The 22,584-nt window shown below is 30.8% G+C and overlaps 2 protein-coding genes across 2 annotated transcripts; both read right to left on the bottom strand.

The window, feature by feature from the left end:
* Positions 1 to 1,027: 1,027 nt before the first annotated feature.
* LOC111625108 (nipped-B-like protein) lies at positions 1,028 to 8,645 on the bottom strand. The gene has a single exon (XM_023368146.1). The coding sequence runs from the start codon at positions 8,560 to 8,562 to the stop codon at positions 1,963 to 1,965; it is 6,600 nt and encodes a 2,199-aa protein (XP_023223914.1). The 5' UTR covers positions 8,563 to 8,645; the 3' UTR covers positions 1,028 to 1,962.
* Positions 8,646 to 13,701: 5,056 nt separating this feature from the next.
* On the bottom strand, positions 13,702 to 21,319 carry LOC111625098 (nipped-B-like protein). Its single transcript, XM_023368134.1, has one exon. It carries the CDS (start codon positions 21,234 to 21,236, stop codon positions 14,637 to 14,639), a length of 6,600 nt encoding a protein of 2,199 aa, XP_023223902.1. The 5' UTR covers positions 21,237 to 21,319; the 3' UTR covers positions 13,702 to 14,636.
* Positions 21,320 to 22,584: the final 1,265 nt, after the last annotated feature.

Genomic DNA, 22,584 nt, shown 5'->3' with positions numbered 1-22,584 from the left:
GTCACAGATATCATCAAACATTACTTAAATATAAAATGTTAAAAACAGACATACTAATTTTAGGTGAAAATAATTTCTACTAGTTTGAATTATAGCAGAAATTATATTCACCTATTTCTATGACAAACAAACTTCAAGAATGCTTGAAGTTATAATCATTTTGTATTGTGTTTATCTGTTATTATTATTATTTATTATTATTTGATCTTTTACCTTTACAATCACAATGCCATAATCTCCATGTAAGATGATCATCTGGTTTTCATTCTTTTAATTTTTTTTTCCTACTTACAGATTTCACATGGACTGGGCATTATTTAACTGGCGAGTGGAAGGCACTGGGTGAATATATTTTTGTTTTTACAATGCCTGACATGTACACTTCATTTAAATAATACAAATTTACTATTATTTTCATTTTTTAGGATCATTATTATACATGTTATTACATTAGAAATTTAAAGATGATTTGCTTTATTTTTAAAACTTTTCTATTAGAAATAATCCATCTCAGAGACGACTACATATATGCACTTATTGAAAATAAAACTTTTTAGAAGGGTCAATTAATTTTAATAGTATAAAAATAAAATTACAAATTAATAAGATTTTTAAAAAATGATATAAAAGATTAATAAACTTAATTTTTCTATATGAAATATTGAAAATAATAATATTTATATACTGTATGTATATATTTATATATATATATTTATTTATTTATATTTACAAAATCTATATAAATTATAAATATTTTAAAGAAATAAACATTTTGAATATACATTTTGAGAGCAAGACATTCACTAATTGGGTGATGCAATACTTTTTCACACAGTTAAATTAATATTCAGAGTTTTTGAATATTGAATGCTACCAATATGAGAAAAATGTATTAACCGTTTAAATTAAAACAATAAAAACAAATTGGGGAAAAAATTAGTAAAAATGAAATAAACAAGAAAATTTTATATTAAGATAATAAAAACAAATAATGAATTTTATATTCTACAAATTTTTATGAATCTCAAATTATATAATTTAAAAAACAGATAACTTTCATGCTGTGAATTATTAAATAATGAAAATAAATTCAAATCTCAAAATATCTACTCTAACTGGGTTATACAATTTTTTAACATTAAAATAATCAAAATTTGTACATCCCATTGTGAAATAAATTATGGACAGAAATTTTAAATGAAAATAGGGAAAATAAAAGTACAGACCATCAGGTAAACAGATTACAATGTTAACCTTTATTCTTGAAAGCCAAGTAGTTTTACATGGCCAAATTCTGGGACTGTATATGGAAAATCCATATACCAAATCTGTAGAGTACAAAACAAGGGTGAATTATGATTGACTGGCATACAGCAGACACTGAGATGGATTTTTATGATGCATGTAAAGAATATTTTTCTGGGCTGGAGGTTTCTCCTGTTATTGGGCAGAGAAGATTTGTACAATGCAAACAACAGTATATCAGGAGGGCTTCTTTTACATACAAAAGGGATTAAATGAGAATGTTGCATGACAGGCTATGTATATATTCTGCTGAAAACAAATGCTGCCCTACTATTCAATGGACTATACATACAATCATCACACCACTCTTAAAGACCCTGGAGAACACTTTTCTTATATGTTGTATTATCATAAATGAGGCATCAATAAATAAATTACATCAACATTTTTTTCATACCCACACCTTCTACTTGATGGTTATTCAAAATGTAGGCTTTAAAATTCAAGTGACATAAAAGTCTCAGAAATAAAAGCTTACATAAGTCATTACATTTTATGACAGTACTTGTCTTGGCTTCAAGGCTGATACAGTCCATAAGTTACGTGCCAGGAATCGGCATGCGTGTTGGAACCTGGCATCAACACTCAGTTTGATGCCATCCTTGTCCATGGAGGGAAGAGTTGGTCACTCACTATTCAAGCACCACAGATGCATTTTCACGTAACTTCCATGTAATCAGGATCACTATCTGTGTCATCACCAGAGTTATCAGAGTCAATAATTCTCTTTCGTTTCTTCCGAAATTTTTCTTTCTTCTTCTTTTCTTTTGTGACACTACTCCGACTTATTTTGGACCTCGAATGGCGACTACTGCCAGGTGATCGATTTCTTGATGATCCTTTATCAGGAGTTCGAAAAGAAACTGTATTAACAACTGAGTTATCTTCCTCATCGTCTGCATGTAAAACTGACACTAATAACTTTGATGCATTAGCAGATGATCTGCGATTAGTTTGTTCATCGTCATCATCATCTGCTGGATCAATTGTTAACATCAATTGTTTGAAATTTAGATACTGTTGTATTAGTTTCCTTTTACCTGCTTCATCCAACATACCTGTATGATCTTCACCTTTCACAAAATTAATCACAGATATGGGTTTAAATTTCACTCCTACTTTACGATTCATAGCTTTTTCATATACTTTAACAGATTCATTTGGTGAATACTGTTGTATTTTATTGTCAGTAAATCCATACATTTCTTTTAAAGTTTGTTTTATAAATAACAATAAAAGACAAGCTTGTGAAGCACTCATGCATTCTTGTAAAACAGATGTATTTCCTGGAAGACGTTGATACAAAGAATCAAAATCATCGTCATCATCATCTTCCTCTGCAGGATTATTTCCAGAATTTATATTTACAGGAATTAAAGCTTCTCTGAAAGATTGAAGGAGATTTGAACCCGATACCGATAACATAACATCGATCTGATGTATGATAAATAGAGGTTCATCCTGTACTTGGAAAGGAAAATAAACAATATTATCTCCAATGTACAATAATTCTGATAATGGAGTCCTTGCTTGTTCATCAAATAATTTTAAAAGTGAAAGCACAAAAGCTCTTCGATTTTGTCGAGTTCCTCTTATAACGGAATATAAAAATCCATTTCTGCTTACAGTATTGTCGACACTACGAAAGCCTCGAATAAGCTCAACACTATCACTATGAATTAGTTGTTGCATTTTGTATGACATTCGAACACCTGATAGAGCCTTCATTTGAACAAATCCTGGATATTTCTTTTCAATTTCTTGCAAAAGCTGATCTGCCTTTGTTCTCAAAATTTGATCATCATCAGATCCCATGCAGATCAGATAGGGAACTATTTGCACTGGATGGACCAATCCTTGGCCTAAAATAAGATGTATAACTTGTAATGCAATTCTTCTTACATTCACTGATGTATGCAACACTGATTCTAATATCTGTTTTAAGTAGACTTGAATAACAGTGCTAGCCATTCCAGATGAAACATCCCCCATTTCTTTTAAATCTTCAGATTTTGAAACTTTACTCCATTCAGCATCTTTCTGTATCATTCTAGCTTCTTCTTCTAATAAATAAACTGAAAGATTCTTTAAAACTTGACATTTTAGTCCAGCTGATACTTCTGAATCACACAACAGATAGTAATAAAGTTCTTTTACTTCTTTTCCGAGCATAAATTCATAGTGCCTTATCATCATGAATCCAAGTCCTGTAAGAGCTTTATGACGTATGTCTTCACATTCATGTTTAGTAAAGTATAAAATTACTTCAAATACTCTATTTTTTAATGGTTCTTGTCCACTAATTTCACTGACTGGTTCAACAGATGTGAAATCAAAATGTCTGCAGAAAAGACCCACAGTAAATAATGATCTTAATAATTTAGGTCGTTGTTCAATCAACAATGGATTATTAGGATTATTCTCATGCTCCTTTTTAAAACCAAGTAAAACAACAAAGAATTTTTGAAAACAATCACAAACAAGTTGATAATTATGGGTTACTCTATTTACTACCGCTCCTAAACAACTAACGCAACTAGGTAGTATAAACATTCCATGTCTAAGAATAAGTTTTACCATATCTTCTTCAATTTGTGCCAAAAATGATTCACTGGGATGTTCAATCAATGGCACAATAAGTTCTAATGTTTTGGCAACATTTAACAAGACATGATAATCTGCTTGTTTATTACATGTCATACTTAGATATGGTTGGATGGTATTAACATGGGGAACAACTAAATATGGGTGGATTTTGCAAAATAGATACAATGTTGTTAAACAAGCAACTAAATTTTGGCTGGCTCCAGAACCTTCTATTTCTTGTGTAGATTCTTCTAATTGAAGAACATTTTCAACTAAGCAATCGACAATTTGTGTGCAAGACTTTATTACTCCTTTGTAACTACTGTCATCTTTATTTTTTAATAAATTTGTAAGCAACTGTTCGAACCATTCTAATCCAGTATCTTTACAAGCAGCTACTACATGTGTAATATTTTTTACTTTTTGAAGAATCCTTTTAGGTTCTCTGTCAGAAGCAGGAGTGAACCACATACTTTGAAAGACTTCTCCTACTAACTTTTTAATTCCATCTTCATCATTCACTCTCCGTATTATTTTTACACAAATTTCTGGAATTTTTGGAAAATCTGGTTGTTCTAAACATACATCTTTGAGTATCTTGATCACCCGTTTTCTAACACTTACACCTGTATCTAAAATTCTATCAGTTAGCATTTCATAATACTGACTGGTAAGCTCTGGACGGATCAGAATGAATTTGCCTACCAAATCTACAGCTGCTTCTCGAACACTTGTTGACTGATCTAACAATCTACCATGAACACCTCTTTGCATATCAGGTCTTGCCAAAATACTAGGATCAGCCTCTACAACCAAAGTTAAACATTTCATTGCTTTAGTACGTACAGCAACAGCTGTTTCATTAAGGACTCTTAAAATTTGAGATAAATAAATATCAAAACTTTGTGAAAATGGCCTCTTTGATGCAAGAAAGCTTGAAATTAATTCTGCTGTATTATAATCAATATGTTTAATTTGGTTTATATATGATTGTTTTAAATGTTCAAGTTTAATCACAGAAAGAAGAAATCTCTTCCTCTCTTCAGCTAAGGCAAGCAATTTAATATTACTTTCTTCACCTTCAATTTCAAGTTTTGCATCATCTTTCTCTGTTTCATTTTCTTCTTCATCAACATCAACTTCACAATTGACCTGAGAAGATCTTCGTTTATGCCGAGACAATTTGACCCCTTTGATTGGCTTAGAATTATTAGGTTGCACTTGTTGCTCGTTTTCATCAGTTTTTTCTTTATTCATCTTATCTGATCTAATTTCTGCTGCAGCATCACGATACCATTGTGCTATATAAAATTTTCTAGCAAACTGTAATGCGGGATCACTGTGAACGTTTGCATCAAGATATCGAAGCAAAACTTTTTGAAGTATTTGAGTATCATCTTTTTTGAGTGATTTTTGCTTATGTTTAGACTTTTTACTTTTGCACTGTAAAATGTCACTATCTGCAGTTTCACCTAAAATCTGTTTAATGACTTCATTAATAGTTTCTTTTCTCAGTTGACTCGAAACAGCATCTTTTCTTAATCGAGCAGCAACAACACCAAGATAATCAAGAGATGCAACTCTAAGAGTCATATCAAGAGATTTGTTGCTAAAGTTCTGAACCAATAATCTGCCTAAAAGACTTAAAAGTAATTCAGAAGCTGGCCACTCTGGTTTATTGACTGTGCTCAAAAGATCTTGAACAAAGTTCTCAAATAATGGGCGATAATCCATTTCTTCATTTTTTGTTCCACACTTCTTCAAAAAGACCGAAAGAAAATTGATTGCTGTTCTAACTGCTGCTTCATAAGAAGTAATTATCATTACATCTTTATCCATAGTTGGCATATCTTTTACATCCATACCTCTGTCATCATCATCATTAATTAAATAAGGATTTTGTTTCATATTATTTTCTGGTTCAGGTAATCTAACCACACTATGAATCAGTTGAAGAACAAGGGCTGTAAGCATTTGTATATGTTCTTCAGAATTTAATCTGTAATTTCTTAAACTCCGTTTACTTGTAGGAAGTCTAGCAATTGAAGCTAAAATATCTTCAAGTATAAGTTGTCTATGTTTGTCATATTTTGCAAATACAGTTGTTACCAATCTCAAAACATTTAATTGTAATTCATTTACACCTTCAACAAAAAATGGGCCAACACCAAGAGTTGATACTTGTAGAATTATGGTATCTGTTAGTGTTTGAACTTCAAGAAGTTCAGCAAGTAAACCAACCGCTTCATGCAGTTTGTTATATAACTGAATTATTGATTTTTCTTTAACCTTATGTGCATGTGCTCGCTTTTGTTTAATATTTCCAACATAACCATCTTTTGATTTAGGATCAATTCGGTATGCTGGATCAAATACAGGATATACAGTATTTTGAAGCTGAAATTTAAGAAACAAAACAATTCTTTCTATAACATCTTCTAAAAACACTTTTTCTGGCATATTGGGTGAAGTCATAATATAGAGAGCAGTTAGTGAAGAATCTGCACTCCTCATCACTCTCTCCATAGTAAGTTCTAACCAAAGTTTTGCTTCTTCTTCATCTCGTTCATCTGTACTTTGTATAGGAAGAATTTTAGCTCCATCTAAAACATTTCTTTCCAATATACTTAAAAGTCTAACTAATCGTTCTGGAGGAAATTGGTTCATAGCTTGTAACATTTTTAATTTTGCAGCTTCATTACACAGTTCTTGTAGTTGAAATAAGGGAATTAATGCTTCAGCTGGACATTCAGAATCTTCATCAATATCTGCAGAAAAATCTAATTCTTCCATTGAATCAAAAATTGCTTCAACAGTCCTAGAAAAATGCTGATAAGTATTTGTATCCATTAAATCTTCTGTTGATAGTTGTTCAATTTTCTCTTTTTTGATCTTTTTAATCTTTGTTTTCTTCATTTTAATGTTTGATATAGGTGTTTCATCTGAAGATGGATCACTAGCAACCTCTGCAACAGGAGATTCAGCATAATTTGCAAGTTGGCTTGATCGTCTTCTTTTCTTCACTCTCTCACCCAAGGAGGTTGAAGTACTTTCTGATGGTTTTTGTTTGTAATCAACATCAAAACTAGTAGTATCACATTGTTTTTTAACAGTTTTATCTTTATGCTGAACAAAATCTTTTGAGGAACTAAGATTTTCTTTACTCTTTTTCTTGGGTGACAGAAAACCTTTTTCTAATTTTTCAGATTCCACATCTTCAGAGGATGATTTCCGCCTTGAACATTCCTTGGCCGAAGATTCACAATTCTTTGATTTTGGAGATTTTCGAGTTTCTTCTACACCAACTACTTTCTTTGTGAATTCCTTTACACTTTTTTGTGCTAGAACTTGATCTTCAATGCTTAACTTATCAAGAATAACAACTGGTTCAGAAGATTTTCTTCTTCCTGTAGTTGCACTTTTCCTCAGTTCTTCTTGATTTAATTGATTCTCATCATTTACAAGCATGTTATCCTTACTTCTATTATCACATAATAAATCAGAAATATTACAAGTAGAATCATTAGAATCTCTTTCTTTATTATTTATCAGAGATTTTTGTGAAGGAGATTGTAATGATGAATTACTACTAGTTTCAAATGTAACTGATGATGTGCTAGGCAAGTGCTGCTCAAAACTTTTATTATTTGCTTGATGTGTAGGTGAAATAACACCTTGGGATGTATGTATTTGTTGCGTTGTAGCTGTGGATGAACAAGTCAATTTAGATGTTGATCGTGTTCCTACAAAACTAGAGTACACAAGATCAGTATTTGTAATAGTCTGTTGATTTTCAGGCAAATGATTTTCTGTCCTATCAGTTAGTTTTGCAGGAGACAATATGGCTGTATTTTCTCCACAGTTACCATTACTGAAAGTGTGAGATGCAGATGCAGGTGATGTATTGTATTTATTCACTATTGTTGATTCATAAAATTGTTGATTTTCTTGTAAACTCGTAGGTGTATGAGGAGATGGCGTTGGACCTTGAGAAACAGCATTGTGAACTATTGATGCATGCTGCTGTCCCAAGTATTTATCATTTGATGCCACAGTGGGAACATATTGAGGATAATTACCAAGAGGTGTTTTGGGTTGTTGTGATACTGAGATTTGTTTATTATGAATATGTCGATTGCCTTGTGATTGGTCCATCTGGTATCCTTGAGTTGCAAACTGTGGAGAATTTGGATGAGGAGGACAAGAAGGAATTGTAACAGAAGCAAATGGTTGTTGTTGGGGATGGAGTGAACTTGCTGTACACTGTCTCTGTATCCATTGCGATGTACTAGGATGATGCTCGGCAGTGATATTAGGCGCTGTTGAAATAACTCCTTTAAAAATATTTGGACTTCTACTGAGCAAAAACTGAAGCAATTGAGATGTCTGACCACCATGGGAAGCACCACCATAATATCCATCTTTAACTTCTACATTATCTGTAGTTGTTCTGCTTAGAGCTTCTATCAAAGGTGGGACAAGGAATGATTCATGAGCACTGTTTAGCAGTTGTCTTGCTTCATCTGAATCTCTTAAGTGACTCAAAAGACTCCGACTTCCAGTTGATCCTGGTAATGGAGTAGGCAAAGGTAATTCTAACAATAAATCTGTCAAACTCTGAATTCCAGCAAGGGTTGTGATAGGCACACTTGGTCCTTCTCCATTCATCATGGTTCAAGTGTGTAAAGCTTTGATTCACAACCTTTGAAACATATTGGATAAATACATTTCTTCTATAAATTATTTCAGTCATGGAGCCTGTAAAAGAAAAAAAAAATTATATTTATTGCAAAAACTTTACATAAATAAATGCTAAAAACTATTATCAAGATTAAAATATATAACATTATTGCCTGTTTAACTAAAATTAACTATAGAAATAATTTAACAGTAAAAAATTTTAAATCAATAACTAAAAACTTAAAATAATTTTTTTTTTTCACATATAACTTAAATAAATTCACATATAAACTTAAATAATTTTAAAACAATAACGATAAATGTAGATAACTGTTCATTTTAATTAAATTTTACCCAAGAAAATTCAAATAATTCAACCAAATTTGCTTACTTAATGTATATTGACTCATACAGAAACATTATTTAGCACTAAATATACATTCATATTTATAGAACAACATTATGCAATATTCTATACAAATTATGCTATAAAATAATTAGAAATAATCAACAAAAGCATTTAAAGTACATTTATGAATAACAACATAGTAGATACAATCAGTGGATGAAAAATAATTGTAATAAAACAGCATGGTAGAAGACTTATTATTTGTACAGAACACATAAACTATTTTGATGTAAGTAATTCTGGGTGATTGCTACAACACTGAAGTGTACTAGTATATATTGTTTGTAGATTGATGTATTGAAAAAGTACTACAAAAGATCACAATATCATGCTTATAGCAATGCAAAGTATTGATAAGTGATAAAAATTTAATCTTTTAAATAGTTATGCTAAACATTTCCTGGGTTCAAAAACAATATCTTTAAAAAACTTTTCTTAATTTCTGAAAATTTATATTATTATTAATTTTATAAATATTTTATNGTAGCGTTTATTTGGCAATTTAAAATTTTCCACACGCCAGAATGATTTTATTCCTAAATTACTTGTAATTACAATTTTTCTATGTATAAAAATTTCAACGTATTGTTTGAATTTCGTATATTTCATATCGACTGGTTTGTTTGTATACGGCAACGCGACACATGGGCGATCTGCCGAGAGGATGACTTTCGGGAGAATTTTCTATGGGAGACTGCCCATAAGTGTTACAAACGGGAAATTCCACATGGGCTGGCCACGTGGAGATTTCCTAATTTTGGCGTGTCGTGAACACCTGACCAACGCATTTGGAAAAGCAATTTCGTATTATGTAACTAATTTTCGACTATAACGGACATCTCGTCCGAATGTCCTCTAAACCAAGGTTTTACTATAGTATGATTATGAAAATAAAAAGTTGCTTTCAGTGGCGTAGCGTAGTGGGGGCGGCAAAATTTCACAATAAATAATAATAATACCTTATAAAAATTTGAACTATTCTAATCTATATTTGTGTCGCGCTTACGATAGTGCTATTGTCCGGACAGTCCGGGAATCGGCTCACCGTCCGGGTGAACTAGTAATTTCATCGTAGGATATCCTGCGCAACCTGTTGATTTTTTTTTGCTTGTACGATTCATTCGTATTCATATACACCACCACTATCCAATAGAGCTATTGTAAACAGGTTGCTGCACTAGCACAGAGTTTTTTTATTGCTTCTGTGACAAAACTAAATTTTAGTCTTTTAAATTAATACCTAAATAAGGGGGGGCGAAATTTTCCTCCGCCTCGGGCGGCTGACACCCACGCTACGCCACTGACACAGAATGCTGTAGAACATTCTCGTCTTTTTCTGCTTCTTTCAAAACGGCAACTAAAGATGTTGTACCCATAAGAGTATGGAATTTTATACATTAAATAAATAAAGCATTAGAAGTATATAGCTTATTGTAATCTGCAACGTTTCGTGGATGAATTACCACAGAAAAGAAAGAAGTCTGGTATAAAAGCGAAAATTCTAATGAAAATTGATAGGACTGAAGAGCATCTTTGAAAAGTGACAAGATTTCATATCGATCTATAGCCTCGAAATTGAAAATTTTACTTGCTTGGCTCTATGAGGCTTTGAAAACAAAAACACAAATATCTAAACCAGCAGGTAATTCCGAATAGAACTGACACTCAAATATCACTGGCAAAGGCAAAGTGTGAGAGATTATTGCGAAAGTTCCGTGAAAAGTTATTCAGTTTGGACGGCGAATCAAAGAAATTTGAGAGCGAAGTTTAGCTTTGAATTGCAAATGAACCGTCAAATCTTAATCATAAAATCAAGTTTTGATATCAATTTCCAACGATATTTAAATGAATGTGTAATACGTCGCACGATTCCTTACGTCCGACAGAACTTTCTCAAACAGAATACCTTGTATATCTTCTGGCCAGATCGAGAAAGTTTCCACTACGCCAAAACTGCACTGCATTACCTGTAACAACCTTGCAAACATGCCGGAAATTAAGCCAATGGAGGATATTTTTGGCAATTCTCAAAGCAGCCGTTTACGAAAGGGAGTGGAAAGCGAAAAACACGAATTATCTGATCGAGCCCGTAAAATACTGTATGAAAAATGTAAACTAGTCTTGTACAGAAACTTGCACTGAACACCAGAAATCGAACAGGACCTGTAGAATTACAAAAATAAAAGACAATGTTTCATCACCTTTCAAATGACTCACTATGTGACTGGAATCTACACTACAAAATTTCATACTTTTTAACAGTAAATTATTAGCGATAAACTAAAAAGTTTAATCAAATTAGAACATTTTATTATTATAAAACTTCACATGTGGTATGAATAATACTTTGTGCTTTTCTTATGATGTCTAAAATGGGGATACTTTTCGTTATTGGAAGTAGAATTTTGCTTTTCTTAGAACCATATCAAAGGAAAACTAAATGCTTAAAGCTAAATTACCTAAAATTTCTACGTGAATGAATAAGGGATGCATTATTGAAGACATCTGAAAGTACTAGGATGGAATAAAGTAAATTAAGCTGCAGAATTTGCATACGCAGCCCAAAGAAAAAAGTGTGATGCAAAGATTGTCTAGTAAATGAAATTTTGATTTGTAATACCATGAATTACTCTTTTCAGTTGTAACAATAATAATAAAAACGTGTTACTGAAAAGTTAAATTTTTGTGTATATTTATGCAACTTTAATAAAATTATTTTAATAAATAAATAAATTTTAAAGCAGAATATAGTTAATTTTCATTCTGTTGAACAGAATTTTATTTAAACAAACATGCAGTAAATATTTCAGTTATAAGTATTTCCTATTCATCTGTTTTTATAATTTTTTCTTTTTCTGTCAAAAAATAAAATTAAATTCATAAAACTTGTAGAAATACAATAAACAAATAAATATATATATATAAATATATCTATATATACTTTATATTTCATTAGAAGAAATCTAATTTCTTAAATCATGCATCATTCTTTACTTTAACATTTCTTTTATTAGATAAAAGTATAATACAGTAAACAATTTGTTCAAAGAAAAAGTTATAAAAAAAACATTTTGTAGGAAATTCTAATAATAAATTAAAATAAAAATTCTTATGATAAATTATCTAATATTAAAATTAAATGTAAACACTAATTACAGTAAATAGTTTTTTCTTCTTCTTTTTTTTGAAACAATCATATTCAAATAATGCATGATAAACATTTGTTTCTTTCATATAATATATATATATTATATATATATATGATATATAGATAAATGAATTATCTGATTTGTTTCTTTCTTTTTCTATGGAAATATCAAATGCATAAATTAAACTGTAACTAAATATTCTGTTTGATTTCGTGATACTACATTTATTGCACATGGAACTTTTCAAATAAAAACAAAATTTCTAATTTATTATTAATGAAAATTTATATTTTAGTATCAGATAATGTATACTAATTAAAATAATTTTTAAATACAATAACAAAAACATCGATTAACAAAAACCATGTAAAAAAATTTTGCATCACCATCAAATACTGGATATGAAATTACACGAAATATATCATGTAAATTGTTTATTAAATTTTTATCTGATTACAAGCCACAAAATTAACTTTTATTTTAACATTGTACAATATGTATGTAATTTTTCGGCTCTAGTTTTACAATAATTCTTTGTAAAGAAAGTCACAGATATCATCAAACATTACTTAAATATAAAATGTTAAAAACAGACATACTAATTTTAGGTGAAAATAATTTCTACTAGTTTGAATTATAGCAGAAATTATATTCACCTATTTCTATGACAAACAAACTTCAAGAATGCTTGAAGTTATAATCATTTTGTATTGTGTTTATCTGTTATTATTATTATTTATTATTATTTGATCTTTTACCTTTACAATCACAATGCCATAATCTCCATGTAAGATGATCATCTGGTTTTCATTCTTTTAATTTTTTTTTCCTACTTACAGATTTCACATGGACTGGGCATTATTTAACTGGCGAGTGGAAGGCACTGGGTGAATATATTTTTGTTTTTACAATGCCTGACATGTACACTTCATTTAAATAATACAAATTTACTATTATTTTCATTTTTTAGGATCATTATTATACATGTTATTACATTAGAAATTTAAAGATGATTTGCTTTATTTTTAAAACTTTTCTATTAGAAATAATCCATCTCAGAGACGACTACATATATGCACTTATTGAAAATAAAACTTTTTAGAAGGGTCAATTAATTTTAATAGTATAAAAATAAAATTACAAATTAATAAGATTTTTAAAAAATGATATAAAAGATTAATAAACTTAATTTTTCTATATGAAATATTGAAAATAATAATATTTATATACTGTATGTATATATTTATATATATATATTTATTTATTTATATTTACAAAATCTATATAAATTATAAATATTTTAAAGAAATAAACATTTTGAATATACATTTTGAGAGCAAGACATTCACTAATTGGGTGATGCAATACTTTTTCACACAGTTAAATTAATATTCAGAGTTTTTGAATATTGAATGCTACCAATATGAGAAAAATGTATTAACCGTTTAAATTAAAACAATAAAAACAAATTGGGGAAAAAATTAGTAAAAATGAAATAAACAAGAAAATTTTATATTAAGATAATAAAAACAAATAATGAATTTTATATTCTACAAATTTTTATGAATCTCAAATTATATAATTTAAAAAACAGATAACTTTCATGCTGTGAATTATTAAATAATGAAAATAAATTCAAATCTCAAAATATCTACTCTAACTGGGTTATACAATTTTTTAACATTAAAATAATCAAAATTTGTACATCCCATTGTGAAATAAATTATGGACAGAAATTTTAAATGAAAATAGGGAAAATAAAAGTACAGACCATCAGGTAAACAGATTACAATGTTAACCTTTATTCTTGAAAGCCAAGTAGTTTTACATGGCCAAATTCTGGGACTGTATATGGAAAATCCATATACCAAATCTGTAGAGTACAAAACAAGGGTGAATTATGATTGACTGGCATACAGCAGACACTGAGATGGATTTTTATGATGCATGTAAAGAATATTTTTCTGGGCTGGAGGTTTCTCCTGTTATTGGGCAGAGAAGATTTGTACAATGCAAACAACAGTATATCAGGAGGGCTTCTTTTACATACAAAAGGGATTAAATGAGAATGTTGCATGACAGGCTATGTATATATTCTGCTGAAAACAAATGCTGCCCTACTATTCAATGGACTATACATACAATCATCACACCACTCTTAAAGACCCTGGAGAACACTTTTCTTATATGTTGTATTATCATAAATGAGGCATCAATAAATAAATTACATCAACATTTTTTTCATACCCACACCTTCTACTTGATGGTTATTCAAAATGTAGGCTTTAAAATTCAAGTGACATAAAAGTCTCAGAAATAAAAGCTTACATAAGTCATTACATTTTATGACAGTACTTGTCTTGGCTTCAAGGCTGATACAGTCCATAAGTTACGTGCCAGGAATCGGCATGCGTGTTGGAACCTGGCATCAACACTCAGTTTGATGCCATCCTTGTCCATGGAGGGAAGAGTTGGTCACTCACTATTCAAGCACCACAGATGCATTTTCACGTAACTTCCATGTAATCAGGATCACTATCTGTGTCATCACCAGAGTTATCAGAGTCAATAATTCTCTTTCGTTTCTTCCGAAATTTTTCTTTCTTCTTCTTTTCTTTTGTGACACTACTCCGACTTATTTTGGACCTCGAATGGCGACTACTGCCAGGTGATCGATTTCTTGATGATCCTTTATCAGGAGTTCGAAAAGAAACTGTATTAACAACTGAGTTATCTTCCTCATCGTCTGCATGTAAAACTGACACTAATAACTTTGATGCATTAGCAGATGATCTGCGATTAGTTTGTTCATCGTCATCATCATCTGCTGGATCAATTGTTAACATCAATTGTTTGAAATTTAGATACTGTTGTATTAGTTTCCTTTTACCTGCTTCATCCAACATACCTGTATGATCTTCACCTTTCACAAAATTAATCACAGATATGGGTTTAAATTTCACTCCTACTTTACGATTCATAGCTTTTTCATATACTTTAACAGATTCATTTGGTGAATACTGTTGTATTTTATTGTCAGTAAATCCATACATTTCTTTTAAAGTTTGTTTTATAAATAACAATAAAAGACAAGCTTGTGAAGCACTCATGCATTCTTGTAAAACAGATGTATTTCCTGGAAGACGTTGATACAAAGAATCAAAATCATCGTCATCATCATCTTCCTCTGCAGGATTATTTCCAGAATTTATATTTACAGGAATTAAAGCTTCTCTGAAAGATTGAAGGAGATTTGAACCCGATACCGATAACATAACATCGATCTGATGTATGATAAATAGAGGTTCATCCTGTACTTGGAAAGGAAAATAAACAATATTATCTCCAATGTACAATAATTCTGATAATGGAGTCCTTGCTTGTTCATCAAATAATTTTAAAAGTGAAAGCACAAAAGCTCTTCGATTTTGTCGAGTTCCTCTTATAACGGAATATAAAAATCCATTTCTGCTTACAGTATTGTCGACACTACGAAAGCCTCGAATAAGCTCAACACTATCACTATGAATTAGTTGTTGCATTTTGTATGACATTCGAACACCTGATAGAGCCTTCATTTGAACAAATCCTGGATATTTCTTTTCAATTTCTTGCAAAAGCTGATCTGCCTTTGTTCTCAAAATTTGATCATCATCAGATCCCATGCAGATCAGATAGGGAACTATTTGCACTGGATGGACCAATCCTTGGCCTAAAATAAGATGTATAACTTGTAATGCAATTCTTCTTACATTCACTGATGTATGCAACACTGATTCTAATATCTGTTTTAAGTAGACTTGAATAACAGTGCTAGCCATTCCAGATGAAACATCCCCCATTTCTTTTAAATCTTCAGATTTTGAAACTTTACTCCATTCAGCATCTTTCTGTATCATTCTAGCTTCTTCTTCTAATAAATAAACTGAAAGATTCTTTAAAACTTGACATTTTAGTCCAGCTGATACTTCTGAATCACACAACAGATAGTAATAAAGTTCTTTTACTTCTTTTCCGAGCATAAATTCATAGTGCCTTATCATCATGAATCCAAGTCCTGTAAGAGCTTTATGACGTATGTCTTCACATTCATGTTTAGTAAAGTATAAAATTACTTCAAATACTCTATTTTTTAATGGTTCTTGTCCACTAATTTCACTGACTGGTTCAACAGATGTGAAATCAAAATGTCTGCAGAAAAGACCCACAGTAAATAATGATCTTAATAATTTAGGTCGTTGTTCAATCAACAATGGATTATTAGGATTATTCTCATGCTCCTTTTTAAAACCAAGTAAAACAACAAAGAATTTTTGAAAACAATCACAAACAAGTTGATAATTATGGGTTACTCTATTTACTACCGCTCCTAAACAACTAACGCAACTAGGTAGTATAAACATTCCATGTCTAAGAATAAGTTTTACCATATCTTCTTCAATTTGTGCCAAAAATGATTCACTGGGATGTTCAATCAATGGCACAATAAGTTCTAATGTTTTGGCAACATTTAACAAGACATGATAATCTGCTTGTTTATTACATGTCATACTTAGATATGGTTGGATGGTATTAACATGGGGAACAACTAAATATGGGTGGATTTTGCAAAATAGATACAATGTTGTTAAACAAGCAACTAAATTTTGGCTGGCTCCAGAACCTTCTATTTCTTGTGTAGATTCTTCTAATTGAAGAACATTTTCAACTAAGCAATCGACAATTTGTGTGCAAGACTTTATTACTCCTTTGTAACTACTGTCATCTTTATTTTTTAATAAATTTGTAAGCAACTGTTCGAACCATTCTAATCCAGTATCTTTACAAGCAGCTACTACATGTGTAATATTTTTTACTTTTTGAAGAATCCTTTTAGGTTCTCTGTCAGAAGCAGGAGTGAACCACATACTTTGAAAGACTTCTCCTACTAACTTTTTAATTCCATCTTCATCATTCACTCTCCGTATTATTTTTACACAAATTTCTGGAATTTTTGGAAAATCTGGTTGTTCTAAACATACATCTTTGAGTATCTTGATCACCCGTTTTCTAACACTTACACCTGTATCTAAAATTCTATCAGTTAGCATTTCATAATACTGACTGGTAAGCTCTGGACGGATCAGAATGAATTTGCCTACCAAATCTACAGCTGCTTCTCGAACACTTGTTGACTGATCTAACAATCTACCATGAACACCTCTTTGCATATCAGGTCTTGCCAAAATACTAGGATCAGCCTCTACAACCAAAGTTAAACATTTCATTGCTTTAGTACGTACAGCAACAGCTGTTTCATTAAGGACTCTTAAAATTTGAGATAAATAAATATCAAAACTTTGTGAAAATGGCCTCTTTGATGCAAGAAAGCTTGAAATTAATTCTGCTGTATTATAATCAATATGTTTAATTTGGTTTATATATGATTGTTTTAAATGTTCAAGTTTAATCACAGAAAGAAGAAATCTCTTCCTCTCTTCAGCTAAGGCAAGCAATTTAATATTACTTTCTTCACCTTCAATTTCAAGTTTTGCATCATCTTTCTCTGTTTCATTTTCTTCTTCATCAACATCAACTTCACAATTGACCTGAGAAGATCTTCGTTTATGCCGAGACAATTTGACCCCTTTGATTGGCTTAGAATTATTAGGTTGCACTTGTTGCTCGTTTTCATCAGTTTTTTCTTTATTCATCTTATCTGATCTAATTTCTGCTGCAGCATCACGATACCATTGTGCTATATAAAATTTTCTAGCAAACTGTAATGCGGGATCACTGTGAACGTTTGCATCAAGATATCGAAGCAAAACTTTTTGAAGTATTTGAGTATCATCTTTTTTGAGTGATTTTTGCTTATGTTTAGACTTTTTACTTTTGCACTGTAAAATGTCACTATCTGCAGTTTCACCTAAAATCTGTTTAATGACTTCATTAATAGTTTCTTTTCTCAGTTGACTCGAAACAGCATCTTTTCTTAATCGAGCAGCAACAACACCAAGATAATCAAGAGATGCAACTCTAAGAGTCATATCAAGAGATTTGTTGCTAAAGTTCTGAACCAATAATCTGCCTAAAAGACTTAAAAGTAATTCAGAAGCTGGCCACTCTGGTTTATTGACTGTGCTCAAAAGATCTTGAACAAAGTTCTCAAATAATGGGCGATAATCCATTTCTTCATTTTTTGTTCCACACTTCTTCAAAAAGACCGAAAGAAAATTGATTGCTGTTCTAACTGCTGCTTCATAAGAAGTAATTATCATTACATCTTTATCCATAGTTGGCATATCTTTTACATCCATACCTCTGTCATCATCATCATTAATTAAATAAGGATTTTGTTTCATATTATTTTCTGGTTCAGGTAATCTAACCACACTATGAATCAGTTGAAGAACAAGGGCTGTAAGCATTTGTATATGTTCTTCAGAATTTAATCTGTAATTTCTTAAACTCCGTTTACTTGTAGGAAGTCTAGCAATTGAAGCTAAAATATCTTCAAGTATAAGTTGTCTATGTTTGTCATATTTTGCAAATACAGTTGTTACCAATCTCAAAACATTTAATTGTAATTCATTTACACCTTCAACAAAAAATGGGCCAACACCAAGAGTTGATACTTGTAGAATTATGGTATCTGTTAGTGTTTGAACTTCAAGAAGTTCAGCAAGTAAACCAACCGCTTCATGCAGTTTGTTATATAACTGAATTATTGATTTTTCTTTAACCTTATGTGCATGTGCTCGCTTTTGTTTAATATTTCCAACATAACCATCTTTTGATTTAGGATCAATTCGGTATGCTGGATCAAATACAGGATATACAGTATTTTGAAGCTGAAATTTAAGAAACAAAACAATTCTTTCTATAACATCTTCTAAAAACACTTTTTCTGGCATATTGGGTGAAGTCATAATATAGAGAGCAGTTAGTGAAGAATCTGCACTCCTCATCACTCTCTCCATAGTAAGTTCTAACCAAAGTTTTGCTTCTTCTTCATCTCGTTCATCTGTACTTTGTATAGGAAGAATTTTAGCTCCATCTAAAACATTTCTTTCCAATATACTTAAAAGTCTAACTAATCGTTCTGGAGGAAATTGGTTCATAGCTTGTAACATTTTTAATTTTGCAGCTTCATTACACAGTTCTTGTAGTTGAAATAAGGGAATTAATGCTTCAGCTGGACATTCAGAATCTTCATCAATATCTGCAGAAAAATCTAATTCTTCCATTGAATCAAAAATTGCTTCAACAGTCCTAGAAAAATGCTGATAAGTATTTGTATCCATTAAATCTTCTGTTGATAGTTGTTCAATTTTCTCTTTTTTGATCTTTTTAATCTTTGTTTTCTTCATTTTAATGTTTGATATAGGTGTTTCATCTGAAGATGGATCACTAGCAACCTCTGCAACAGGAGATTCAGCATAATTTGCAAGTTGGCTTGATCGTCTTCTTTTCTTCACTCTCTCACCCAAGGAGGTTGAAGTACTTTCTGATGGTTTTTGTTTGTAATCAACATCAAAACTAGTAGTATCACATTGTTTTTTAACAGTTTTATCTTTATGCTGAACAAAATCTTTTGAGGAACTAAGATTTTCTTTACTCTTTTTCTTGGGTGACAGAAAACCTTTTTCTAATTTTTCAGATTCCACATCTTCAGAGGATGATTTCCGCCTTGAACATTCCTTGGCCGAAGATTCACAATTCTTTGATTTTGGAGATTTTCGAGTTTCTTCTACACCAACTACTTTCTTTGTGAATTCCTTTACACTTTTTTGTGCTAGAACTTGATCTTCAATGCTTAACTTATCAAGAATAACAACTGGTTCAGAAGATTTTCTTCTTCCTGTAGTTGCACTTTTCCTCAGTTCTTCTTGATTTAATTGATTCTCATCATTTACAAGCATGTTATCCTTACTTCTATTATCACATAATAAATCAGAAATATTACAAGTAGAATCATTAGAATCTCTTTCTTTATTATTTATCAGAGATTTTTGTGAAGGAGATTGTAATGATGAATTACTACTAGTTTCAAATGTAACTGATGATGTGCTAGGCAAGTGCTGCTCAAAACTTTTATTATTTGCTTGATGTGTAGGTGAAATAACACCTTGGGATGTATGTATTTGTTGCGTTGTAGCTGTGGATGAACAAGTCAATTTAGATGTTGATCGTGTTCCTACAAAACTAGAGTACACAAGATCAGTATTTGTAATAGTCTGTTGATTTTCAGGCAAATGATTTTCTGTCCTATCAGTTAGTTTTGCAGGAGACAATATGGCTGTATTTTCTCCACAGTTACCATTACTGAAAGTGTGAGATGCAGATGCAGGTGATGTATTGTATTTATTCACTATTGTTGATTCATAAAATTGTTGATTTTCTTGTAAACTCGTAGGTGTATGAGGAGATGGCGTTGGACCTTGAGAAACAGCATTGTGAACTATTGATGCATGCTGCTGTCCCAAGTATTTATCATTTGATGCCACAGTGGGAACATATTGAGGATAATTACCAAGAGGTGTTTTGGGTTGTTGTGATACTGAGATTTGTTTATTATGAATATGTCGATTGCCTTGTGATTGGTCCATCTGGTATCCTTGAGTTGCAAACTGTGGAGAATTTGGATGAGGAGGACAAGAAGGAATTGTAACAGAAGCAAATGGTTGTTGTTGGGGATGGAGTGAACTTGCTGTACACTGTCTCTGTATCCATTGCGATGTACTAGGATGATGCTCGGCAGTGATATTAGGCGCTGTTGAAATAACTCCTTTAAAAATATTTGGACTTCTACTGAGCAAAAACTGAAGCAATTGAGATGTCTGACCACCATGGGAAGCACCACCATAATATCCATCTTTAACTTCTACATTATCTGTAGTTGTTCTGCTTAGAGCTTCTATCAAAGGTGGGACAAGGAATGATTCATGAGCACTGTTTAGCAGTTGTCTTGCTTCATCTGAATCTCTTAAGTGACTCAAAAGACTCCGACTTCCAGTTGATCCTGGTAATGGAGTAGGCAAAGGTAATTCTAACAATAAATCTGTCAAACTCTGAATTCCAGCAAGGGTTGTGATAGGCACACTTGGTCCTTCTCCATTCATCATGGTTCAAGTGTGTAAAGCTTTGATTCACAACCTTTGAAACATATTGGATAAATACATTTCTTCTATAAATTATTTCAGTCATGGAGCCTGTAAAAGAAAAAAAAAATTATATTTATTGCAAAAACTTTACATAAATAAATGCTAAAAACTATTATCAAGATTAAAATATATAACATTATTGCCTGTTTAACTAAAATTAACTATAGAAATAATTTAACAGTAAAAAATTTTAAATCAATAACTAAAAACTTAAAATAATTTTTTTTTTCACATATAACTTAAATAAATTCACATATAAACTTAAATAATTTTAAAACAATAACGATAAATGTAGATAACTGTTCATTTTAATTAAATTTTACCCAAGAAAATTCAAATAATTCAACCAAATTTGCTTACTTAATGTATATTGACTCATACAGAAACATTATTTAGCACTAAATATACATTCATATTTATAGAACAACATTATGCAATATTCTATACAAATTATGCTATAAAATAATTAGAAATAATCAACAAAAGCATTTAAAGTACATTTATGAATAACAACATAGTAGATACAATCAGTGGATGAAAAATAATTGTAATAAAACAGCATGGTAGAAGACTTATTATTTGTACAGAACACATAAACTATTTTGATGTAAGTAATTCTGGGTGATTGCTACAACACTGAAGTGTACTAGTATATATTGTTTGTAGATTGATGTATTGAAAAAGTACTACAAAAGATCACAATATCATGCTTATAGCAATGCAAAGTATTGATAAGTGATAAAAATTTAATCTTTTAAATAGTTATGCTAAACATTTCCTGGGTTCAAAAACAATATCTTTAAAAAACTTTTCTTAATTTCTGAAAATTTATATTATTATTATTAATTCTTTAATATATAAGTATAAATTATACTAATGCAATTACAGTAGAGCGTCGATTTTCCGAATCAATTGGGGATTGGGGTTATTCATATAACTGATATTTTGGATAACCGATTTATGTACGAAAAAATAGTTTAACGTATCCGATGTTGAAATTTTTCTCCGTTGCGTGTCGCTTCGCGTTGAATTTTCGTCGATGTTAAGCCTAACAAAGACTATTGTATCGTTAAAAATTATTTTTTTATTTTGTACAAACAAAATAAATATATTGAAAAATATAAAAACAATAAAAAATTATACTTCAGATGTTAATTTAGTATCAAAAACATAAAATATTTGAGTAGCCCAAGACATAGCCAAAGATTGAAGCTCCACAGCACTGGCGAAAATTTAAATTTGCCAACTGGAAATCTTTCGGATGATTGACGTTTCGGATGATTGACTTTCGGAAAATCGACGCTCTACT

Source organism: Centruroides sculpturatus, unplaced genomic scaffold (genome assembly GCF_000671375.1).
Source record: "Centruroides sculpturatus isolate CEXI.00-Female unplaced genomic scaffold, Cexi_2.0 scaffold77, whole genome shotgun sequence".
Classification (NCBI taxonomy): Eukaryota; Metazoa; Arthropoda; class Arachnida; order Scorpiones; family Buthidae; genus Centruroides; species Centruroides sculpturatus.
Note: the sequence above shows the minus strand (reverse complement) of the source record. Positions and strands in the feature narration are given on the sequence as shown.

Excerpts from the sequence above, each read along its gene's own strand:
- LOC111625108 (XM_023368146.1), bottom strand. The coding sequence starts at position 8,562 with ATGATGAATGGAGAAGGACCAAGTGTGCCTATCACAACCCTTGCTGGA.
- LOC111625098 (XM_023368134.1), bottom strand. The coding sequence starts at position 21,236 with ATGATGAATGGAGAAGGACCAAGTGTGCCTATCACAACCCTTGCTGGA.